We start from the raw sequence: 26,845 nt of genomic DNA, 5'->3' as shown, positions 1-26,845 counted from the left end.
GCTGCATCAGTAATGTCTCCAAAAATATAAATGCAAAATACTGCAGATGCTGGATATCTCAAATAAAAAAGGAAAGTGCTGGAAATACTCAGCAGGTCAGGCAGCATCTGTGGAGAGAGAAGCAGAGTTAACGTTTCCATTCTGTGCTTGCTCATCAGAAATGACAAAAGTTAGAAATGTAATAGATTTTAAGCAAGTAAAGCGGGGAGGGGGGTTGGGGGGTGGAAGAGAACAAAAGGGAGGATGTGTGATAGGACAGAGGGCTGGAAAGATTAACTGACGAGGTCATGGGGCAAAGGCAGTGTGTGTGCTAATGGTGTGGTGAAAGACAAAGCATGAGTGTAGAGAGAGTGTTAATGACCATAATGAACAACCTGCCAAAAGCACAAACATGAAAAAAACCAATTTAAGGCAGGCATATGGTAAAAAAAAATGATCAAATGAAATGTTTTAAAAAGGGCCAGTCATGCTCTAAAATTATTGAACTCTTGTTCAGTCTGGAAGGCTGCAGAGTGCCAAATCGGAAAATAAGATGCTGTTCTTCGAGCTTGTGTTCATGTTCACTGGAACACTGCAGCAGGCCAAGGACAGAAATGTGGGCGTGAGAGCAGGGGGGTGTGTTGAAATGGCAAGCGACAGGAAACTCGAGGTCATGCTTTTGGACTGAGCAGTGGTGTTCCGCAAAGGGGTCACTCAACATGCGTTGTGAGCATCGAATACAGTATAGTAAATTGAAAGTACAAGTAAATTGCTGCTTCACCTGGAAGGAGTGATTGGGGCCTTGGATGGTGAAGGGAGAGGAGATGAAACGGGAGGTATTGCACCTCCTGCGATTGCATGGGAAGGGGATGAGGTGTTGGGGGTAATGGAGGAGTGGACCAGGGTGTTGTGGAGGGAACGATCCCTTAGGAACACTGAGGGGAGCAGAAGATGCGTTTGGTGGCATCACACTGAAGGTGGTGGAGGGTGATCCTTTGGATGTGTCGGCTGGTGGGGTGGAAAGTGCGGACACCTTTTGTCCACTGATATTCGTTATACGCCCACTGACTCTCACAGCTACCTCGAATACACTTCCTCACACCCTGCTTCCTATAAGGCCTCCATTCCATTCTCCAATTTCTCCATCTCCGACGCATCGTTTCTGATGATGCAACCTTCCACAACAGCGCTTCTGATCTGTCTTCCTTTTTCCTCAACCGAGGATCCCCCACCTCCACACTGGTTGATGGGGCCCTCAACCATGTCCGACCCATTTCCCGCACCTGCCCTCACCTCTTTTTCCCCCCCACCCGCCCAGAACCACCACAGGGTTCCCCTTGATCTTGTTGAATGGCAGGCTCGAGGGGCCGAGTGACCTACTCTTGCTCTTAATTCATATGTTAATCTTAGTGTCTTAAAACGTGACTGAACCATTTGTTCAGGGTGGTCCCTTGGTTTAACTTGGTGGTTACTTTTTTTTTGGTCAGGGATAATACTTACATTGTCGAAATATTTGGATATTAGTACGAGGTGCAGTTGCCCATTCTGGGATTGGATTTTAGGCACTTGTGTTTGTCAATAAAGCAGTTGAATACACAGACAAGTTGTCTAACATTGGCTTCAATTGATAATACAGTAGCATTGCTTGTACACTTTTTCTTGTAATAACAGATCAACCAGGATGTCCTCTTGTTGCTAAAATACTTTTTGCTACAGTTTAAATGTGCATCTGACTTTAGAATAAAACGGAAGCCATTTTTTGTTTAAATTTCAATTTTATTTCTTGCCATTTAACTTTAATATGTCTGGTTGCCTGCTATTGTAGACACTTGAAGTGCTTGTTACTAAGAAATTGAGGATAAAGCAAAATCTTAGTGATGTAAATGAAGTGGTAATGATTGGTATTGTCCTGAGGGTCTGTGACTTGACTAGTTCAACAGACAAAATGAAGTTGAACAAGGGACCTTTTATCATCCCGTGGTTCCTTTCGAAACAGATCTGATAAAGCACTGGCTATCTGTAAAATATTCCCTTTTAAACATTAACCCGTCACCTTTAACTTGTCAAATTTGACCGGACTACTTTACTCCCAAAGTATTTTGAGATGACCACCTAGTCCTGGTTTAAACAAAATACATGATTTTTTTTTTCCTTTTACTGGCCAGAGTTGAACTGGAAGAATCAAACCTTGTGCATGTTTAATTCACCTGCAGAAAAATTTAAGGCAAAGTGGAATGTACTATTTTTGCCCAGAGCTTCCAGTAACTTATTTTCAAAAAAAGTTCCAACCTCTTGTTTCCAAAGCTAGAGTCCCACCAAACATTTTTCAGATGTCCACTGGGACATATAGGTGTTTGTAATGTTCATGAACGGTGTACAAACATCTTTATTTGTGCAATTGCACAGGGAAGGACTCGACTCTGAGGACATTTCCTGGAACACGCAAGCTCTGGTGCATCAAGTAAATGGAGGTTGCAGTGCATCTTCAATAAAGCAGGGCAGAAAGTAAAGTTTGTTTTGAATAGTGTTTCTGGTCATTAGCACTAGACTGCTTTAAGCCCCAATGATGTAAGAGAGTCTTACAGTATTTACATATTCAACAACATGTGATTAACATCTCAGAATCTGTTAAGTGTGTTTTTGAAAATAGTAGAATTACTGACGACTGTAATTTTACTGCAACAGTTTTCTAACAAACAAGACCGATTTTCTTTGGGCACTATTTTTGAATTGGTGAACTTTTTTCTGCATTAGTCAGAAAAATAAGAAAGAGCTTAATTTGAATTTTTGCAGAATATACCCAGAAGGGTTCCTTTTCTTCAATATAACATGAAAAGATGACCTTCCGGGGAGAAGAAAATCTGCAAAATATCATTGTTAATGAAATCTTTCAGTTTTATGTCCCAACAGAAGCAATCCCGCTAACTTTTTTTTCTGTTGCATTTCCTCGATGGTTCATCCCAAACTTCATATGACAGAATGAGGAAACCTTTAAAAATGGTAAGTATTACAAGATTCTTTTAAGGATCTTGTTATCTTTACAGACACTATAGAAAGTCTGACACTTCTAAATTTCATGTAAACTGAATCATGCACTGACTCAAACGTTTAAGTTTACTTTCAGTTGTAAACATAGGGGTTTACCTTGTACAATAATTTGTGGCCAAAGGGAAGAACTGAACATTTATGTTTCAGTTTACATCTAAGCCACAAGGTGGGATTTGAGCTCAGTTTCATCACGTCTCATTCCAGTCTTAGGACATTGCAATGTGCAATGGTACCAACTTCCAAAGTTGAAGGATTGGCGCTTGTGCAAATGGGCACGTATTGGCGGATGAATGGGTCAGATCTTTCTGACTGTAAAGCTTTTTCACTCGAAAGCTTTGTTTACTAATTGTTCCGACTAAGAACAAACCTTGGAAAATTGAATTTAAATTTTAGTCGCTTTTTGCAAAACGACAGCAGAAGAATTTACAAGAAAGTATGCTGGTTTTGGAGCAGAAACTAGAAACAACGTGTCTCCCATCCCCCTTTATCTTTATTCTCCAATTATTTATCAATTCAATTTTTTTCTCCAGTTTATTCTCTGTTCGTTATATTGTGTTTTGATTTCACCTGTTCCAGTTTCTCTTTTGTTCATTTCTCTTTTGCCATTTTTAAAATATTTAATTGCACTTTTGGGAGAGGGAAAGTGCAAGGTTTGGATGTCATTTTTTTGTTGCCTGGTTCTGCTCAAGATGTTGCTGGGTCAATGTAATATTTGAAGTTGCTGGTGTAAATGATACAGCAGGCTCTGGTTTGAAAAACCTTTCCTGCTAACAGGTGTTACTATTGCACACTTGTTTTAAAATGCACCATTGCTATCACTGTTTTTATGAATGTGGAACGAGGGTTGGTGATTAATCATTCCCCTTTGGACTAGATATCTAACTTCTGAGTCCATGAAGTTCCACTTCAAAAGTGGTATGCTCTGTACTCAGCCTGTCACCAAAAGTGATGAAGAATGCTGTGACAAACTTGACCCACATTGCTTAAAATCATACATGTTGATGTGGCATGATTCAGGGCTTGAAATTAACTATATCCCAGTAGCAAATATCAAAAATCCACTTGAGTCTGGGGCTGATTGCAAAAATTTTCCTTGTCTATGCCAGTACCATTTTGGCTGTTAGGAAAAATGCTACAGATCCCAAGATGGACATGAGCATGGGCAGGGTCATTGCCCTATTCACAATGTAATGGCCCACTTGCAACATTTTGGCGTACCATGAGTGGTAAAGTTTTGCAAGAATTGTCTTGCCATCAGAATGTTGACTGAAAGTGCTCATGTTGTGCTACTGGTTTATGGGCAAGTGAGAAAAGTTTGCTACTGGGTTTTAAAAAATTTCCTGTCCTGTTTCAACTGACGGTAATAATGAAGCAAAGTGAAATCTTTGAGTGCCCAGTTCCTTGCATTGAATGCTCCATTGTTCTGCCAACCCCAGTTTTGAATTGGTGAAAGCGATGCGTATGTTTAAATGTAACAACAGACAAGTGAAGTCTGGGGCTGCTCCCATCAAGTACCCCCCATCAGTGCAAGCATTGCAGCACTGCAGTGGTAGACATTGGACAATTTCCTGTATAATTTTGCTGATGGAGGAACACTTGAATTATTTTGGTCACTAGTACTCAATGTAACTGTAGCACAGTAAATCAAAATCCTGGTACAACATTGCAGCATTTCCATCAAGTATTCAGACGAGGGGTTCATAGCTGACCTGTCTTACTGTGTGTACTTTCAGCAGATTGCTATCTGCATTAAGAGACTACACAGTTCTGTTTGGGTTGGAAATTTTACTGGAACTTTTGGAGCATCAGCAAAATCATTAATCAAGGCACTGCTGATGGTTCAGTGAGCCATACAGATGGGCAAGGCCCCAGGTTTGGTACTGAGTCTGCTAAGCAAGCAGATCTCTGTCAGAGAGGCAGTAAAATACTGCTGTTGTACTCAGTGCCCCAGGGTTGCAGAGTGTAAATCAGCTAAGGTTCCTTCCTTGATGGCCATCCAGTGACCTCCCTGCTCCAATCCCTTGCTAAAAATGATCGTGTAGACGTCTGGCAAGGACAGGATTGGGTTCAACTGTGATGCCTTCTGTGATTGAGTAACCTGCTGACACTCATCATGAAGGATCTGCTGTGAAAGATCACTTGGGTGAAGTACCAAAAGATACATATGGATTCCAGTAGGGACGCTATACCTTCAGAGAAGGAAATTGAGATAAATAATAGCACTTGGAATAAACCCCTTTTGGTGAACTAATAATATGCTACATAAGAAATAGGAGCAGCAGTAGACCATCTGGCCCCTCAAGCCTGCTCGGCAATTCATTACAATCATGGCTGATCTGTCTCAACTCCACTTCCCCTACAAAGTCTGATGTATGCTTATGTTCAAGCAGTATGATGGAAGCTGTATTCGAGCAAACTAAATTGGTGTAAGGTCTTAAACTTTTTAAAATAAAATTGCAAATGCCAGATGTGTCAATTTGCATATTCTCTGTACATGCATTTTTAAAAACTAGTTACAGATTTTTAATCTAACCTTAAAGGTTTTACTGCTATGATTTGTTCTTCTGTAAATACATGATGTACTCCAGTCAGAGATGGGAAGCAGCTGCATTTTCTGTAATGGATGGCAGACTAGTTTTTCCGCTTCATTTCTGCATGTTAAAGACAAAACATATTTACTTCTACCCATCTTTACTCCTCTTCTGAATTCACTAAGTCATGGTGAGGTATGATTCCATGGCAGCTAGTAGCCCTCCAGTATCTGCCTGCAGTGCTCATTCTTGTTTCCCTAAATAGTTGACATCAGTGGGCTATTAATTTTTTCAGCAGTGATGCTGGATGACTCTTCAGTTTTATACAATTCCAGCCAGCTTAAAATAATGGGATGTTGGCAGTTGACAAAGGCTAAATTGCAGTTTCTGTCACTAACCCCCAACTACACCATCTGATTTGCTGTTTTTACTGTACAAAGTAAGGCACAACTAGCATCAGGTAGATTTTGCAAAAAGACCTCTCGGCATAGTGAAGCTGCATATATGTTTGGGAATTGTTGACATTTTTCTCAGCTAGTCCATTTCTTCGAATGAGCTGCCCCCGTTCAGTGTTTTCCCAAAAGAGGGCTGGCCATTGGGGACAAAGTTATTTTTACTGAGCAGCAGCTTCACCTGTGTTGCATTAGCTCCTGCTGTTAATGTTTCTCTCTCCTCCCCAACACCCCTGCCTTTGATTGTAGCACAAGCATTGACTTAATGAATGTTTAATTCTTCCATTCAGGTGTGCTTGTGTTTTCGACCCAGTTATTACTGACATGATGGGGATCTTCTAGTAGGTTTACAGAATTTCTGGTTACTGCATATTCAAGAAGCCCCAAGTGGGTTCAGGGCAGTTAGTGGATAGAACCACTCATAAGGACCCAGTGTCTAAACATAATTCTGAATAATCATTCGCATCCTAGGTATGTTACATAAGAACATAAGACAAGAAATCGGAGCAGGAGCAGCCCAGACAGCCCCTTGAGCCTGCTCTGCCATTCAATAAGATCATGGCTGGTCTGATCGTGGCTTCAGCCCTACTTTTTTGCCTATTCCCCATAACTCTGGATTCCCCAATAGTTCAAAAATCTGTATCTTAGCCTTGAGTATATTTAATGACTCAGTCGTCACGGCTTTCTTACTCAGAATTTCAGATTCATGACCCTCAGAATAAATTCCTCCTCATCTCTGTTGTAAATGGGTGACCCCTTGTTCTGAAACTGCCCCCGAGTTCAAGATTCCCCCATGAGGGGAAACATCCTCTTAGCATCTAGCATATCAAACCCTCAATCTCTTTATACTTTATTAAGATCACCCCTCATTCTTCTAAATTCCAATGAGTATAGACCCAACCTGCTCAACCTTTGCTCAAAGACAACCTCTTCATCCCAGGCATCAGCTTAGTGAACCTTCTCTGAACTGCCTCCAATGGAAGTATATCCCTTAAATAAGGAGGCCAAAGCTTTACACAGTACTCTCGGTGTGGTCTCACCAGCACCCTGTGCAGTTGTATTAAGACATCCCTACTTTTTTACCCATCCCCCTTGCAATAAAGGCTAACATTCCATTTGCCTTCCTAGTTCCTTGCTCTGCCTGCGTGTTAATTTTTTTTGATTCATGTACAAGGACACCCAGCTCCCCTCTCAGGCAATGCTCTGCAGTCTCTCTGCATTTAACTATTTTGCTTTTCTATTCTTCCTGCCAAAGTGGACAGCCTCTCATTTTTCCATATTATACTCCATCTGCCAACTTTTTGCCCCCTGACTTAACCTATCTATAGCCTTTTGCAGACTCTGTATCCACCTCACAACTTGCTTTCCCACCTATCTTTGGTATCATCGGCATGTTTGCCTCCAGTACACCCGGGTCCATCATACAAGTCATTAATGTAGATTGTAAAGACTTGAGGCCCCAGCACTGATCCCTGTGGCATCTCACTCGTTACAGTTTGCCAACCTGAAAATTACTCATTTATCCCAATTGTCGATTTCTGTTAGCTACCCAATCCTCTTTCCATGCTAAATATTACCATGGCCTCTTATCTTGTATACTAATCTTTTATGTTGCACATTATCGAATACCTTTTAGACATCCATATGGATTACATCATTGGTTCCCCTTTATCCACCCTGCTTGTTATATCCAAAGGAACTCTAATAGACTTGTGAAACACTATTTCCCTTTCTTAAAACCATGCTGACTTTGCTTGATTGTATGATTTTTTTCCTAAATGTTCTGCTACTACTGAATATTGATTCTAACTTTTTCGCCATAACTGATATTGGTCTAACTGACCTATAGTTTCGTGCTTTCTGTCTCCCTCCTTTCTTGAACAGGGGCACTACATTTGCAGATTTTTCCAATCAGCTGTCAGCTTTCCGGAATTTGGGAAGATTACGACCAATGCATCCACTAACTGCAGCCATTTCTCTTACGACTTTAGGATGCAGGCCATCAGTTCCAGCCTTTAGTCAGCCTTTAGCCCCATTAGCTTACCTAGTACTTTTTCTCTTGTGATAGTGTTTTAAGTTCCTCCCTTTCTGCCCCCTGATTTTCTACTATTACTGGAATGCTTTTAGTGTCTTCTACTGTGAAGACATACAAAATATTTGTCCAAAGTCTTCGCCATTTTCTTGCTTCTCATTATTCTCCAGTCTCAACCTCTAAGGGACCAATGCTTAGCTACTCTTTTTTTTTTCCCTTTAAATACTTGTAGAAGCTCTTCCTATCTTTTTTTGCTAGTTTACTTTCGTAATCTATTTTCTTCCTCTTATTTTTTTAGTCATTTACTGGTTTGTGAAATTTTCCCAACCTTCTGGCTTACTATTGCAACATTGTGTACCTTTTCTTTCAATTTGATACCCTCCTCAACTTAGTCACAAATGGTTCATCCTTCTCATAGTCTTAATTCACAATTCTCAACAAAGATATATTTCCTTAAATATCTGCCACTGCTTATCCACTGTCTTTTTAGTCTATTCTCCTAGTCCCTTATAACTAACTCTGTCTTCATACTTTTGTATTTGTCTTCATTTAAATTTAAGAGACTAGTTTCAGAACCAAGTTCCACCCCCTCAAACTGAATGTGGAGTTCTTCATGTTATGATCACGCTTCCCTCTAGAACCCTTTTTCTGGGACCATTAATTTATCCTGTCTCATTACGCGCTACTGGATTCTAAAACAGATTGTTTCCTTTTTGGTTCCACAACGTATTGTTCTGAGAAACTGTTCGGAATGCACTCTGAACTCTCCCTCAAGGCTACTGTTGCCGATTTTGATTTGTCTAATCTATATGAAGATTAAATACACCCATGATTATTGCAGTGCCTTTCTTGGATGCCCCCATTATTTCCTGTTTTATACTCTCTCCTGCAGTGTAGCTACTGACTTTCCCATGCTATTTCTTATCTCCACCCAAACTGATTCTACATCTTGATCTTCTGAGTCAAGATCAATTCATCTATCCCGTTACGAATGCTATGTGCATTCAGATAAAAGAGGCTTTAATTCTGTCTTTTTCCTGTATTTATTTACTTAACCTGACCCTATTTGCTGGTGCACTCTGATTTTCTTTTTAAAGCTTTGTTCCCTGCTGTCACATTCTGGTTATCATTACCCATATCCCTGCCCTATTCTCTTGTCCTTTCTCTTTAACTTTCAAGTTTCCCCTCACTTGAAACCCCCCCCCCCCCCTCCCAAAAAAAAAAGTCTATTTAATTTAAAGTATTATCTACAGCCCTAGTAATTCAATTTGCCAGATCATTGGTCCCAGCACAGTTCAAATGAAGCCCATAACAACAGAACAGCTCTCTTTCCCCAGTATTGAAGCCATTTCTCATGCACCAACTGTTGATCCATGCATTCAACTGTCTGATCTTATTGACCATATGGCAATTTGCTCGTGGTTCAGGTAGAATCCAGAGATTATTACCTTTTTTGTGGTTTTGCTTTTGAATTTAGCCCCTGGCTGCTCATGCTCCCTCAGCAGAATCTCTCTTAGTCCTACCTATGTTGTTAGTACCTACATGGTCCACAACAAATGGATCTTTTCCCTCCCATTCCCAAGTTGCTTTCCAGTCCCGAGGAGCTGTCCTTAACCTGGCACCTGGTAGGCAACACAGTCTTTGGGACTCGCGATCTTGGCTGCTGAGAACGGTATCCACATTCCTTTTTACTCTCCCAACTTGAATGGCCCCCATACCATGATGCCGTGGTCAGTTTGCACATCCTCCCTGCAGTTCCTGCTCTCCTCCACACAGGCTGCAAGAACCTCATACCTGTTGGACAAGTGCAAGGGTTGAGGGTCCTTCAGTGCTACCTTCTGGATCTTCTCACCTGCCTCACTCGTCACACTTTCCTGACCACAGTCTAGATCTGAAGTATTTAACCTAAGGGATGTGACTGCCTCGTGGAACAAAGTATCCAGGTAACTTTCTCCTTCCCTGATGCATTGCAGTGTCCAAAGCTCGGACTCCAGCTCATCAGTTCCTCGAGCTGCAGATGTGGTTGTTGTGGGTCACACTGGTGCCTGCCAGCTGCCAAATGTTGCACCTGCAACACATCATCTGACCTGCCATCTTATATTTTATTTAATTAACTAGGTTCTGAAATGTCGCTCAGTTGTCTATTTGTAGTTTTTAACCTTAGTAATCTAGTTTAATTTATTTAATGTTGTTATATGCTTTAGGTCTTTAACTTAGCCCACAGTTCCAATTTAACCCTATTTGTTTTTTTATATGTCAAGCAGCATCTCTTGTCCCACACTCGACAAATTCCCTTGCACTGTGATAGAGCTGCTCTGTTAATGTTTTTATTATTCACTTACTGTTTTATTCCTGTTGAAATTTTTAATTTCCCAGTTTATAGTTTAAACTGATCTCCTAGTTTAGAGAGAGGGGGAAAAAGAGAAATACTCATCAACTAATCACTTACCTGCTTTTCTGTGATGTCACACTTTTTTTCAAACTCTTGGGGCGAATGTACTGCATTCGAATCAACTATCCATCTCCCGCTCCGGTCTTGCTCAACCCTTGCCCCTCCTGGTCCTAGGCCTCCTCTGCTGCCATTTTTAATATCCAGCGTCTTGTTCAGCTCCCACATGTCCTGGTCTTGGGCCTCCTCTGCTCCTGCTCTTTTATATCCTGCTCCTGTCTCTTTCAGCTCCTACTCCTCCTTCAGACCTGGTCAAGATTAAAAACAAGAGGAGAAAAGACAGTAACACGTAAAGATGTTTCATTACATATCATGTCCTTGGATTGTCTGACTACTGTAAAACCAAGAGAGCACATAACAGTTAATGTAGAAAGCCAGAAGTGCACAACAAGCTTGCATAAACAACAAATAAAATTAATGTCCTATTAATCTGCTTTCTGTTGTGATGTTGGTAGAGGGATTAATGGTGATTGTCAAGACATTTGAAAAGCTGGGTGTTCCTTAAATGGGTGCCAGAAGGTTTATTATTTCCACCTTAAGCTAACTGAACCTCAGTTTAATATCCCATCTGATAAAAAGGGCACTTCTGACAAGTTTGCATATAAAACCTGCCCAGTCAGCACACTTTCCTGGTCCAGAACCTTTTTAAGGATGCAACAGAAGTGCTTCCAGGGCCATGTGTTGAAATTGTGGCAAAGGAGGGATGGAGCTGCAAGGAAGGAGGGCTTTGACCTACACCAACTTGTTGGTATGATAGAGATACTGTGGCAGACTTTTAAGGAGATATTTAATAACTCTCAGCAAAGATTTTTCCTAGTGAGAAAGAAAGATTCATCATCAGTGGCTAAATATGGAAGTTAAGGATAGTATCAAAAGAAACATTGTACAAATCTGCAAAGATTAGTAGTAGGTCAGAAGATAGGACAAATTTTAAGCAACAACAGAGTGACGGAAAAAAATTGGGGGAGAAAGAGTCTGAGAGAAGACTAGCTAGGAGTATGAAAACAGGTAGTAGGAGTTTCTACAAGTATTTAAATGGGAAAAGAGTAACTAACGCTAATGCTGGTCCTCTAGAGAATGAGTCTGGGAAATTGATAATGGAAAACGAGGTTTAGGCTGGGGCATTGAACAGGTATTTTGTGTCTGTTTTCACTCTATAAAGACTTGGAAAACCTGCCAAAGATACTTCAAAATCAAGAGATGAAAGGAAGGGAGGAACTTAAAACATTTACCATCACCAGGGAAGTAGTCCTGGGAAAATTTAGACCGAAAGGCTGACCAGTCCCCAGGACCAGCTGGCCTGCATCCTAGGGTCTTAAAAGAAGTGGCTGCAGAGATAGAGGCCTTGGGGATAATTTTCCAAAATTTCTTGGATTCTGGAAGGTTTCCAGTGGATTGGAAAATGGCAAATGTAACACCTTTATTCAAGAAAGGAGGGGGACAGAAAGCAGGACACAATAGGCCAATTAGCCTAGTGTCTGTCATGGGGAAATTACGAGAATCCTTTATTAAGGAGGTTGAAGCAAGATACTTAAAAAAAAAAAAATCATAATGGGATCCGACAGAGTCAACATGGTTTTGTGAAAGGGAAATCGTGTTTAACTTAGTTATTCAAGTTCTTTGAGGCAGTAACAAGCAAGGTGGTTGAAGGGGAACCTGTAGATGTGGTGTATTTGGATTTCCAGAAGGCATTTGATAAGGGGCCACATCAAATGTTACTGCACAAGAAAGGAGCACATGGTGTAGGGGGTAACATAACATATTAGCATTGATAAAGAAGTGGTTAGCTAACAGGGAGTAGGGGTAAATGGGTCTTTTTCAGGTTGGCAAGCTATAACTAGTAGAGTGCCACAGGGATCAGTGCTGGGGCCTCAACTATTTACAATTTATATCAATGACTTGGATGAAGGGACCGAATGTATGGTAACTAAATTTGCCGATGACAACCTACGTTCCTTCCTATCTTAATGTTAAGAGGAGGGTAAAGAGTCTACAAAAGGATATAGATAGGTTAAGTGAGTGGGCAAAAATTTGGCAGGTGGAGAATGATGGGGAAAGTGTGAATTTGTTCACTATAGCAGCAGGAATAGAAAAGCTGTATATTCTTTAAATAGAGAGAGATTGCAGAACTCCTGTGGTACAGAAGGATTTGGGTGTTCTGGTACATAATCACAAAAAGTTAGTATGCAGGTACAGCAAGTGATTAGGAAGGCAAATAGAATGTTGTTTCTTGCAAGGGGAAACTAGTATTCAAGTAGGGAAGTTTTACTGCAGCGCTACAGGACCTTGGTGAGACCACATCTAGAGTACTGTGTACTGTTTTGGTCTCTTTTTTTTTTAGAGATACAGCACTGAAACAGGCCCTTCGGCCCACCGAGTCTGTGCCGACCATTAACCACCCATTTATACTAATCCTACACTAATCCCATATTCCTACCACATCCTCACCTGTCCCTATATTCCCCTACCACCTACCTATACTAGTGGCAATTTATAATAGCCAATTCACCTATCAACCTGCAAGTCTTTTTGGCTGTGGGAGGAAACCGGAGCACCCGGAGGAAACCCACGCAGACACAGGGAGAACTTGCAAACTCCACACAGGCAGAACCCAGAATTGAACCCGGGTCACTGGAACTGTGAGGCTGCGGTGCTAACCACTGCGCCACTGTGTTGAAAAATAATATAATTGTGTTAGACGCAGTTCAGAGAATGTTCACTCAACAATTCTGGGGGTGAAGGGCTTACTTTATGAAGAAAAGTTGGACCTATACCCATGGGAGTTTAAAAGAATGAGAGGTTATCTTGTGGAAACGTACAAGATCCTGAGGGGATTAGATAGAGTGGATACAGGGAGGAATGCCCCTCTTGTGGGGGAGACCAGAACTAGGGGGCACAGTTTAAGAATAAGGGGACTCCATTTTTAAGACAGATGAGGACATTTTTTTTTCCTCAAAGCGTCGTTAGTTTGTGGCATTCTCTTGCCCAGAAAGCAGTGGAGGCTGGGTCTTTGGATATATTCAAGGGTGAATTGTATTGATTTTTGATAGACAAGGGAGTTGGGGGTTATTGGGGGGGTCAGACAGGAAAGTGGAGTTGAAGCCACAACCAGATTAGCCATGATCTTATCGAATGGTGGAACAGGCTCTAAGGGCTGAATGGCCTACTCCTGCTCCTAAGTCCTATGTTTGACTATCCTGGAGGAAAATGTCAGCCTCACATGGGGACCTGGAGTGACATTGGACTTGAAGGTCTAGTCATGGAGTTATACAGCACAGAAACAGGCCCTTCGGCCCATTGTATCCATGCTGGCCATCAAGCACCTATCCGAATCCCATTTTCCAACATGTGGCCGTAGCTTTATATGCTACAGTGTTTCAAGTACTCATCTAAATACTTCTTAAATGTTGTGGGGATTCCTGCCCCTACCACCCCTTCAGGCAGTGCGTTCCAGATTCCAACCACTCTCTGGGTAAAAACATTTTTCCTCAAATCCCCTCTGAACCTCCTGCCCCTTACCTTAAATCTCTGCGTCCTGGTTATTGATCCCTCCACTAAGGGAAAAAGTTTCTTCCTATTTACGCCCCTCATAATTTTGTATCCGTCAATCAGGTTTCCCCCCCCACTCTGCCTCCTCTACTCGAAGGAAAACAACCTGAGCCTATCCAGTGTCTCTTCATTGCTGAAATGCTCCAGCCCAGACAACATTTTGGTGAATCTCCTCTGCACCCTCTCCAGTGCAATCACGTCCTTCCTATAGTGTGGTGACCAGCACTGGACACAATACTCCAGCTGTAGCCTAACTAGCGTTTTGTACAGCTCCATCATAACCTCCCTGCTTTTATATTCTATGCCTCGGCTAATAAAGGCAAGTATCCCATATGCCTTCCGAACCACCTTATCTGCCTGTGCTGCTTCCTTCAGTGATCTATGGACAAGTATGCCAAGGTCCCTCTGACCCTCTGCACTACTTGGGGTCCTACCATCCATTGTATATTCCCTTGCCTTGTTAGTCCTCCCAAAATGCATCACCTCACACTTCTCAGGATTAAATTCCATTTGCCACTGCTCTGCCCATCTTACCCGCCCATCTATATCGTCCTGTAATCTAAGGCTTTCCTCCTCACCATTTATGACACCTCCAATTTTTGTGTTATGTGCAAACTTGCTGATCATACCTCCTATATTCACATCTAAATCATTAATGCATACTGCAAACTGCAAGGGTCCCAGCACTGATCCCTGCGATATACTACTGGTTACAGGCTTCCAATCGCAAAAACAACCCTCGCTCATCACCCTCTGCCTCCTGCCACTAAGCCAATTTTGGATCCAATTTACCAAATTGTCCTAGATCCCATGGGCTCTTACCACCTTGACCAATCTCCCATGTGGGACCTTATCAAAAGCCTTACTGAAGTCCATGTAGACAACATCAACTGCTTTACCCTCATCTACACACCTAGTCACCACCTCGAAAAATTCAATCAAGTTTGTTAGACATGATCTCCCCTGACAAAACCATGCTGACTATCCTTGATCAATCCCTGCCTCTCCAAGTGGAGATTAATGCTGTCCCTCAGAATGGTTTCCAATAGTTTCCCTACCACTGATGTTAGATTCACTGGCCTGTAATTAACTGGTTTATCCCTACTACCCTTCTTGAATAATGGTACCACATTCACTGTCCTCCAGTCCTCTGGCACCTCTCCCGTGGCCAGAGAGGATTTGAAAATTTGTGTCTGAGCCCCTGCAATCTCCTCCCATGCCTCACATAGCAGCCTGGGATACATCTCATCTGGGCCTGGGGATTTATCCATTTTTAAGCCCGTTCAAGCCGCTAATACCTCCTCTCTTTCAATGCTAATTTGTTCAAGTATACCACAATCCCCTTCTCTGATCTCTACACCTTCATCGTCCTTCACCATAGTGAACACAGATGAAAAGTAATCATTTAAAACCTCACTTCTGTCCTCCGGCTCCCCACACACATTGCCACTTTGATCCCTAATGGGCCCTACTCTGTCCTTGGTTATCTTCTTGCCCTTAATATACATATAATGCCATGGGATTTTCCTTTATCTTGCTTGCCACTGTTTTTTCATGCCCCCTCTTCACCCTCCTAATTTTTTAAGTATACCCCCTACCCTTTCTATACTCCTCTAGGGCCTCTGCGGTTTTCAGCACTCTGAATCAGCCATAAGCCTCCTTTTTTTTTCCTTATCCAATCCTTGATATCCAGGGTTCCCTGGACTTGTTGGTCCTACCCTTCACCTTTATGGGAACATGTTGGCCCTGAACACTGACTATTTCCTTTTTGAATGACTCCCACTGGTCTGATGCAGACTTTCCTACAAGTAGCTGCTCCCAGTCCACTTTGGCCAGATCCAGTTTTTTATCGTATTGAAATCGGCCGTCCCCCAATTCAGTACCTTTATTTCTGGTCCATCTTTGTCTTTTTCCATAACTACCTTAAATCTCACAGAGTTATGGTCACTATCCCCAAAATGCTCCCCCACTGTCAGTTCTACCACTTGCCCAGCTTCATTCCCTAAGATTAGGTCCAGTACCGCCCCTTCTCTTGTAGGACTTTCTATGTGCTGGCTCAAAGCTCTCCTGTGTACACTTCAAGAATTCAGCCCCCTTTTAAGCTTTTTACACTAAGACTATCCCAGTTAATATTCTGGAAGTTGAAATCCCCTACTATTTTGGGGCGGCGCAGTGGTTAGCACCGCAGCCTCACAGCTCCAGCGACCCGGGTTCAATTCTGGGTACTGCCTGTGTGGAGTTTGCAAGTTCTCCCTGTGTCTGCGTGGGTTTCCTCCGAGTGCTCCGGTTTCCTCCCACGTGCCAAAGACTTGCAGGTTGATAGGTAAATTGGCTATTATAAATTGCCACTAGTATAGGTAGGTGGTAGGGAAATATAGGGACAGATGGGGATGTGGTAGGACTATGGAATTAGTGTAAATGGGTGGTTGATGGTCAGCACAGACTCGGTGGGCCGAAGGGCCTGTTTCAGTGCTGTATCTCTAAGATAAGATAACATTACCGTATAATTTTTACATCTGAGATTTGCCTACATATCTGCTCCTCTATCTCTCCCTGACTGTTGGGAGGCATAAAGTACACTCCCAGTTAAGTGATTGTCCCCTTTTTTGTTTTTGAGTTCTACCCATATGGCCTCATTTGAGGAACCTTCTAAGATATCATCCCTCCTTACTGCAGCAATTGACTCCTTGATCAATAGTGCAATACCACCTCCACTTTTACACCCCACCCCGTCACACCTGTAGATTCTGTACCCTGGAATATTGAGCTGCCAGTCCTGCCCTTCCCTCAACCATGTCTCTGTGATAGCAATAATATCATATTCCCATGTGTTAATCAATGCTCTCAATTCATGTGCCTTACTTGTAAGACTCCTTGCGTTAAAATAGATGCAATCCAGCCGTACATTATTCACTTGTGCCTTAACAGGTCTATATTTAGAAACATAGAAAATAGGAGCAGGAGTTGGCCATTCGGCCCTTTGAGCCTGCACTGCCATGCAATACGATCATGGCTGATGGTCCAAACTCACTACCCTGTTCCTGCTTTCTCCCCGTATCCCTTAATTCCTTTCGCCCTAAGAACTATATCTAACTCTTCCTTGAATATATTTAGTGATTTGGCCTCAACTGCTTTCTGTAGTAGAGAATTCCACAGGTTCACCACTCTCTGGATGAAGAAATCCCTCCTCATCTCTGTCCTAAATGGCTTACCCCTTATCCTCAGATTGTGACCCCTGGTCTTGGACTGTCCCACCATCGGGAACATCCTTCCTGCATCTAGTCTGTCCAGTCCTGTTAGAATTTTGTAGGTTTCTATGAGATCCCCTCTCATTCTTCTAAACTTGAGCGAATACAAGCCGAATCGACCCAATGTCTCTTTATACGTCAATCCTGCCATCCCAGGAATCAAGTCTGGTGAACCTTTGCTGCACTCCATAGCAAGAACATCCTTCCTCTGATAAGGAGACCAAAACTGCACACAATACGCCAGATGTGGTCTCACCAAGGCCTTGTATAATTGCAGCAAGACATCCCTGCTCCTGTACTCGAATCCTCTCGCTATGAAGGCCAACATACCATTTGCCGTTTTTACCGCCTGTTGCACCTGTATGCTTACTTTCAGCGACTGGTGCACAAGGACACCCAGGTCTCGCTGCACCTCCCCCTTTCCCAATCTATCGCCGTTCAGATAATCTGCCTTTCTGTTTTTTTGCCACCAAAGTGGCTAACCTTACATTTATCCACATTATACTGCATCTGTCATGTATTTACCCACTCACTCAACCTGTCCAAATCACACTGGAGCTTTTCTGCATCCTCCTCACAGCTCACACTCCCACCCAGCTTTGTGTCGTCTACAAACATAGATATATTACATTTAATTCCCTCATCTATATCAATATATATTGTGAATAACTGGGGCCCTAGCACTGATCCCTGCAGTACCCCACTCGTCACTGTCTGCCACTCGGAAAAAGACCCATTATTCCTACTCTTTGTTTCCTGTCTGCCAACCAGTTCTCTATCTGTGTCAGTACCTTACCCCCAATCCCATGTGCTTTAATTTTGCACACTAATTTCTTATGTGGGACCTTATCGCAAGCCTTCTGAAAGGTTCTCCCTTATCTATTCTACTTGTTACATCCTCAAAAAGTTCCAGTAGATTTGTCAAGCATGATTTCCCTTTCGTAAATCCATGTTGACTTTGTCTGATCATGTCATTGTTTTCCAAGTGCTGTGCTATTACATCTTTTGTAATGGACTCTAGCATTTTCCCCACTACTGATGTCAGGCTAACCGGTCTGTAATTCCCTGGTTTCTCTCTGCCTCCTTTTTTTAAATAGTGTATTAGCTACCCTCCAATCTGTTGGAACTGTTCGAGACTATAGAATTTTGAAAAATGACTAGCAATGCATCTACTATTTCAAGGGCCGCTTCCTTAAGTACTCTGGGATGTAGATTATCAAGCTCTGGGGATTTATCGGCTTCAATCCCATTAATTTCCTTAACGCCATTTCCCTACTAATACTGATTTCATACAGTTCCTCCTTCTCATTAGACCCCACGTTGCCCAACATTTCTGGGAGGTAATTTGTGTCCTCCTTTGTGAAGACAGAACCAAAGTATGTATTTAATTGGTCTGCCATTTCTTTGTTCCCCATTATAAATTCCCCTGTTTCTGACTGTAAGGGACCCACATTTGTCTTCACTAATCTTTTTTCTCTTCACTTATCTATAGAAGCTTTTACAGTCAGTTTTTATGTTCTCTGCAAGCTTACTCTCATCCTCTATTTTCCCCTTCTTAATCAATCCCTTTGTCCTCCTTTGCTGAACTCTAAACTGTTCCCAATCCTCAGGTTTGTTGCTTGTTCTGGCCATTTTACATTTCTTCTTCGCTGTGCCTTCCTGACTGACCTAGTTTCTCTTCTATATTTGGCTGTGCATCACCCCCCCTACTGTACCTCCACTCTGTATTCCACCCCTTCCCCCCCCCCCTCTGCCAAATTAGTTTAAACCACCCCTGCACACTAGCAAACCTCCCTGCAAGGATCTTGGTCCCGTTCGGGTTCAGGTGCAACCCATCGGACTTGTACAGGTCCCACCTTGGCCAGAAACAGACCCAGTGATCCAGGAAACTCAAGCCCTCCTTCCTGCAGCATCTCTTCAGCCATGCATTCATCTGCTCAATTCTCCTATTCCTATACTCATGACCTCATGGCACCAGGAGTAATCCAGAGATTACAGCCTTTGAGGTTCTTTTAATCTGCTCCCTAAATTCTTGTTGCAGGACCCATCCCTCTTTCTACCTATGTCGTTGGTACCAATGTGAACCACGACCTCTGACTGTTCACACTCCCCCTCGGAATGTTTTGCAGCCGCTCTGTGACATCCTTGATCCTAGCACCAGGGAGGCACCGTACTATCCCAGGTCATCAAGATGACTGGCATCCCATATTGCTCTGTATATTGCTTTCAAGCACACTGAAGTTAGATAGTGATCGTATAACCAGTGGGACTCCAATCTGGGACAAATGTTAGTTACCTGGAAAGTTACCTTTGTGTATTCAAGACCTTCCTTTCTCAATGGATTGCAGAGAGGCAAGCACCTAACACTCTGCAGCTAGTACAACCAGTATCCCAAGCTGTGTTTTGGAGGATGGTGGCAATGCACTAGCATGTGTTATGGTTAGTTGTGGTGTTGACCATGTTGCTTGCAAGGAGCTCTTTGTACCTGCTCTTCACCAAGCAAATGCTAAAATCCAGGCTTGGCATTGCTTGATGTATTTTGAGGGGGAAGGAGTGAAGTTTGCAGAGTTAATTTGGGTTTGAAGTGGCTTGTAAGAATTTGCATCTGGTGACAAAAGTTCAGAACTAAGTCAACCCGTGGCAAATTCATTTAAGTTAATAAGTCAATCACTGAGCGTCAGCCCTCCTGACCCCTATGATGTGACCAACCAATCTGGGTCACTAAGGATCCCAAGGCGGTAGACCTGACATAATAAGGGTTTTGGCGGAAGGTGTCTGCGGTTCTTACTATTCTACTCCAAATTACCATGCTAGCCAGTGTCATAATAGCTAGGGTGATCCTAAATGGAAAAGCTGTGGGGAGCTTACCCATGTGCAAATTTAGATAGCTAAACTACCCTTTTCACCCTTCTTTGCTTTCTGGTCTCTGTCCATGTGGGAGTGTGTGTGTTTGCACCTTACATCTGGCAAATAGATAGATTTATCAGCAGCTTGGCTAGGAGACTTATAAAAGTGGTGATAGGTTCTTCTTGGTTGACCCCACCCCAAATAAAATGGTGAATATTAAGTAAAGAAGGCTTCTTTCCTTATTTGCTCTGGATATAGTCTACCTTAATGTCACTACTTTTCCCACATGGCTTCTAGATTTGGCCATGGACTTAACCAGCATCTGTACTGCTATGGGCTTTAATGGATTGGAAATCTTTATTTCATGTCATAGCAATCTGCATTTTAATATTTTCAGCTGTGTGACTTTTGTTGCCATGAATCAAGGATTCTTTAGTAGATTACTGCATTTTCAGCCAGGTGTCCAGCTGTAGCTGGAGCAATAGTACTTGTGTATCTCACTGCACGCATCCCCTTCCACTTCTGTGTTTTCCCGTTGAAAAATAATTTCCCTCAAGTCACTTTGTAATTTAAAACTCCCATCTGCTCAACTATTCTTCACAGTTCTCAAGCTGTCAGTCTGCTCATGCCCTCACCTCCATCTCTGATGCTTTTGTCAACAGCAAAACCATCACCCTCTCCTGTCCTGGCCAGTCACCCGGTATGACTGCCATCTTCACTCCCTCAAGTCCAAGGGGTACAGACTTCAGTGTATCTGGGGCACATCACATCAAGCTATTTGACCTCTGCCAAAACCCCCTATGATTCCAGGATCATCCTGCAGAGCCAAGATGGCCACTAACTTGTCTCCATTAGTAACTATCTCTCTTTAAATCTATTCCCCTGGCTGTCACCTTCACCTCCAGCTTACAGTCAGAAGAGTTTTAGCATACAATGCCAAGAGTTTATGCAGAAAATTGCAAATGGAATCTTGGCCTTTATCTCATGGGGGTTGAATTTCATAAGTGAGGAAGTGATACTTTAGCTGTTATTGGGCTATGGTTGGATCCCATTTTTTGGCACCAGACCTCAAGAAAGGTTCTACCATGACAAATGCTGATTTTCTCCATGGTGTTTCAATATAATCTTTTGAAGTTTCGAATGATGTGAATACTCTCAAGACCAGTTATTCCTTGTGTAGAATGTCCATTGCTTGTGTGTGTCCGACTGGAAGTCTTAGCTCTGTCATTGTTGAAGCAACTCTTAGTGGGCAGAATAGTCCTACTGGACCTTAATGTATACTTTAGTTAGGCCCTGCAAAATCATTTATATTGTTCCATGTGCATTGCACCTCTCTTCTTAGTTGTATTATAATCCTTCTTGGGATTTAGAATCTTCAGAGGAAGACTTTTTTAGATGTAATGTTGAGGCCCTGAAGTATGAAAATGTCTTTATTGGGTTGGGCTGCATTATATGCACATTTACTTTTTTTAGTCAATATTTCAATCTGAAATTTGGGAAAGTACAAAAAGACATGTTATTCTACATTAAAATCTCCAGGCAGTAACTTTGGTACTTGTCTGGATGTATAGATGAGTAATGGACATAAATTAAAAACATTGTTAGAGAATGCAAACAGTCCATTTTGTTCTTTCCACAGTTCCAGCACTTATTCTGTTGTGCTGTCTGTCAAATTTCTTATTTAATATCTGGGAGAACCTTCTTTTGAATTTCTTGCTGACTCTTTCGCACCCATATCCTCCCCTACTTCCAGCTGTAACATCAGCCAACATGGCCCCTGCCTGAGCTTATCTGGTGCTTAAATCTCCATCCATGGTTTTGTTATAAGCACTCAACTATTTCAGGGCTCTCCTGGCCAGCCTCCCATTTTCTGATATCCACACACTAACCTGCACCAAGTCCTGTTCATCCATTACCCATATTCATTGAGCTACATTGGCTCCCAGCCTCTGGGTGGCCTTGCCCCTCTTTATCTTTATCACCTCCTCCAACCCCCAAGAATTCTTAATTGCTCCAACTCGGGCCTCACTTCCTTCACCCCACCATTGGCAGCTGTGCTTTAACTGTTTAGTCCCTCAGCTATCAAGCACCTTGGAATATTTCCTTATGTTAATGGTGTTACTTAAATGCAGGTTGTTTTTGACTCTGAAATTAATCCAGTGAAACTTGGGAGTATCTATAGAGTTACTTGAATTTCTCAACTGGTACTTTCTACTAGTCTATTTATTTTCCATCATCTGTTCAACTGGCAAGGCATACAACCTATTCCTGCCTCTTTACCGCAGTTGAAATAACACCTACCTGGAGATGTCCGTGATTGGCACTTTTTTCCCCTCTTTTTGCACCTTCCCAAGATTGAAAATTCAGTGGGCATTTTGTGGTCAGAAGCCAATGTTCCACCACTTGGAATACCAAAATAAGATAGATATCTATGTGTGATGTGAGGGATTTAACGATTGTACCTTTTAATCATACTCCCACCTATGAATATTTTAATCCTAAAGGAACTTTCTCTTGATCTTCAACGATCTTGGAGTCACGCCTGAGTATCTTTCTTCAAATGTGTCTTGCTTGTGTGGCCCAGTTTGAATTTATTTACATTTGAAGAGAGCCTGACTCTGCAACCAAAATGGGAATGTGTGGAACCAGTGTAGCATTTGAGATTTTTACCCATTTGGTCTGGAATGGATTTTGTTTCAGTTTTGTATTGAAGCTGTTGAGAAGATTGACTTCAGTTCAATTCCCAGAGAACAGGTTATCGGGTGGTATTGTTCAGTACAAATTGGATAGAATGTCAGGCAAATCAACCATCTCATAATTGTAAATGCTCACATACCATATTGTTTTGACATTGAGTCATCCTAGAGCTGTTTGCACTATTTAATGTTAGAATGGTTTCCATTCGAATGTACATTGGAGTCTGTCTAAACAGAGAATGTAATTGGCTTAACTTTTACACCAAGGTGATGGGAGAAGTGTGTCCTCTCTCATTCATGTGTTAAGTTTGGCAGCTCAGCAAGCCAATCTTAAACATATTGAGCTGATGGAGGTGTCCAGTATTGGAGTCTGAAACAGTCAAGGGTGAGACATGGAGGACGTGCTTTCTAAGCTTTGTGTTAGTCACTAAAGAGATTGTTGACTTATAAAATGAGTTGGACCTGCATGAAAGATCAATAATAACTTGTCTTTTTATAGCACCTTTAATGTATAAAATGTATCCAGGTGCTTCATAGGAGCGTTATAAAACAAAATGACACCAAGACGCACAGATGAGGCCACATGACCAAAGGCTTGGTCAAAGAGACAGAATGTAGGGAGTGTCTTAAAGGAGGAAACTGAGTTAGAGGGGCAAAGACGTGTTGGGAGGGAATTCAAGCTTGGGGCTTAGGCAGCTGGAAGTGCAGCCAACAATGGTGGAGCGGTTAAAAGCAGGGCTGCTCAAGAGGCCAGAAATAGATGAACGCAGATATCTGAGTTGTGGGGCTTGGAGGAGATTAGAGACCAGGAGGGGGCAAGGCAATGGAAGAAATTGAAAACGCGGATGAGAATTGCAGAATCAGGAAGTTGCTTGACCAGCAGCTGCCTGTATCTTAATTTACACCAGGTCCAGTTCACCTGTCTCCTTTTGTGCAGTCAGATTTTATTGTTTCGTTGGTATGAGGGATGATGGAAGATCAATTGAATTTTTATTTCTCATGGTAAATAAACAAACTGGTTATTTACAAAAGCAAGTAATGTGTACGCTGGAGATCTGAAATATAAACCAAGAATGCTAGAAATACTCAAGTGACTTCTGATGAAAGATCACCCACCTGAAATGTTCTCCCCTTTTTTTTTCTCTCTCCTCTTTCACAGAATTATAAAAGCACAGAAAGAGGCCATTTGGCCCATTGTGTCTACATCAGCTCTCCAAAAGAGCAATTTACTTAGTGCCTTTCCCCTGCTTCCTCCCCGCACATTCTTCCATTTTCATCTAACGGTCCAATTCCCTTTTTAGAGGGTTCAGTTGAACCTGCCTCCACCACACTCCCGGGCACAGCCTTCCAGACCTTAACCATGTGCTGCGTGCTCTTCTTCTCTTTCCACCCCCCCCCCCCCCCCCCCCCCTGTGTAAGATCTCACTTTTCAGTGTACTCAGCGAAGGGTATTGGTGTTTCCAACAGGCATACAATATAGCTAAGCTTTATATTGGGAAATAGTTGAACTCTCCAGTTTGTAGATGACGCAGGGTTTACTTGTAGGATTGACTGGTGATGCTGGACCAGGCATCCAGGTAAATGCCAAGAACAGGCCTAAAATTTGTAACAACTGACCACATTTAACAAAATGCATCTGGTCAGTCCTAGAGTTCAGAACAGAATGTACAGTTTACTAACCAAATTCTTCAGTTGAATTTTCTTGACCATGTTCGTCCAACTCCCTCTTAAAAGAACTAAAGGCTTTGGACGCAATTGTAGCCAATTCCAAACATTCTCCAACTGCTATATGAATTATTTAGATTTCTCCTATAGGATAGGAGCGCTGCAAATGGTTGTCCAGAATTTAGATTTACTTTTTAATAGAAGCTTAGGGAGAATTAACAATTGGAAATTATGACCAGGATCTGAACATAGTATTTTTCTTAGCAAATGCTTTTTCTTAACTTGGTGTAGAGCAGCATTTTAAAAAAATCCCAAGTATTTTTGTGTTGAGGATGGCATGAGTGAGCGCATAAAATATGGTGCACTGTACCTAATCCTCAATTGATTTATTTAAAGACATTTTTAGGGTGACGTACAGTGGAAGAATGGGCTGACAAATATGCAACATTTTCCACATATTGGATGCACAAAACGCGAGCCAGAACTGTTAAGTTTTTTTTTTTCCTATTTGCAGGGGATATTATGATTTAAATATATGTTAGTGATAAATTCAGTTGTGTATTGTTCCTAATTTTGTATTCTGTTTCTCAGTTCCTGGACCAAAAGGACAGTACAAAAGCCCGGGGGCCAAGGCCTTTAACTCTGGTATTTTTTTTTTGTTCCCTATTTCTTGTGGATTTGTGGTAAAACATGTTCGATAACTGTGTCATTGTTCCAGATTCATTCCTATTATTTTCTTCTTGTGTTATTCATTAAAGATGTAGAATAATTAAACCAGGAGAGAGAAATAAGCGTGTGAGTAAAACGTTAGAGCAAAAGTACAATTTGGTGGTGTGGTAGGTTTTCTTTATACAAATGCACTGAGTATACAGAACAAATTGAATGAATAGTAAGTGCAAATTCAGCCTGGAAGATATGACATATCTAGTCCTGAGATGTGGCTGCCAGACAGTCAGGACTGGGCATTAAATATACCAGGTTGTTAGGTCTACAGGAAAGATGGGGAAATGTTAGAGGAGCAATAGTATGAGTGAATCAGGATGAAATCTCTTCAATGATGGACTATAATGGGAGGTAAACAGGCAGTGGAGACTTTATGGGTATAATTAAGAAATAAAAAAGAACTTTAGATGATGAAGTTGTGTAAAGGCCCCGTGGTAGCTGTGAAGTGGTTGCGTAAATGCTGAGATTCGACAAGCCTGGAGTAACGGCAGAATGGTTTTAATGGGTTTTAAATTTCATATAGATTGGGATAAGCAGACTAGCACAGGTCATAAAGGTAGTGAATGTCTTGTGTGTCCATGATAGTTGTCTGCAGAGCTATGTTGTAGAGCCAGCAGAGGTCATGCCATATTGGATTTAGTAATGAACCAGATTTAGTTAGGGTGCGTGAACATTTGTCTAATAGCAATCATAATATGATCAAGGTCAGTATGGTGTTTGAAAGGGAGAAACATAAAACAGCTACTGAGGTTCTAGATTTACATATGGCTGACTTCAATGGAATGAGACACTGTCTGCAGTAAACTGGAAAAATCTGTCAAGTGGGTAAAATGACACAAGATCAGTGTTCAAAAAGAATTTTGTGATGCAGACCTAGCTTGTCCTCAGAGACAAAAGCTTCACTTGGGGGGAAAAAACAGCCACGGACAACTCAAGAGGTAAGAGGCAACATTAAATTAAAGGAGAAAAATGTGCTTTTTTAAAAAAAAAAGCACAGATCCTGCCAAATGGGAAAGATACGAAGAACGGCGAAGAGTGATAAAACCGATCGTAAAAATCAGAAAAGGGGAGTGTGAAAAGAAACTTATAGAATCACAGAAATTTACAACAGGGACAGGCCATTTGGCCCATTTATGTCTCTGCAGGGCGATCGGAAACCATCCAGCCTCATCCCACTTGCCAGCTCTTGATCCAGAGCCTTGCAGGTTACGGCTCTTCAAGTGCATATCCAACGACTTTTTAAATGTTATGAGGGTTTCTGCCTTTACCATCCTTTCAGGCAATGAGTTCCAGATTCTTACCACCCTTTGGGTGGAAAAAGGTTTCCCCTTGAATCCCCTCGATACGTCCTACCTCTCGCCTTAAATCTTTGCCTCCATGGTTATGGACCTCTCGGACAAAGGGGAATAGGGCCTTCTGATATGCTCTGTCTAGACCCCTCATAATTTTATACACTTCAATTTTGTCTCCCCTCAGCCTCCTCTTTTCCAAAGAAAATGACCCAAGCCTGTCTAATCTTTTATGCGTAACTACATCCTTGTAAATCTCCTCTGTACTCTCTCTAGTGCAATCACATCTTTCTTATAGTTCAGTGACCAGAACTGCATGCAGTACTCCAGCTATGGC

At 42.0% G+C, this 26,845-nt stretch overlaps 1 protein-coding gene across 1 annotated transcript in view; it reads left to right on the top strand.

The window, feature by feature from the left end:
* LOC137346653 (uncharacterized) overlaps positions 1 to 26,845 on the top strand; it is a 132,073-nt gene that overhangs the window by 5,608 nt on the left and 99,620 nt on the right. The window contains exons 4-5 of the mRNA XM_068010300.1: positions 2,958 to 2,979; positions 25,088 to 25,141. Of these exons, the coding sequence (XP_067866401.1) occupies positions 2,958 to 2,979; positions 25,088 to 25,141 (76 nt within the window). The remainder of the gene's footprint in view (positions 1 to 2,957; positions 2,980 to 25,087; positions 25,142 to 26,845) is intronic.

Source organism: Heterodontus francisci, chromosome 2 (assembly GCF_036365525.1).
Source record: "Heterodontus francisci isolate sHetFra1 chromosome 2, sHetFra1.hap1, whole genome shotgun sequence".
In the NCBI taxonomy this organism is placed as follows: domain Eukaryota; kingdom Metazoa; phylum Chordata; class Chondrichthyes; order Heterodontiformes; family Heterodontidae; genus Heterodontus; species Heterodontus francisci.
The sequence above is the reverse complement of the archived record's forward strand: the minus strand, read 5'-3'. Positions and strand labels throughout refer to the sequence as shown.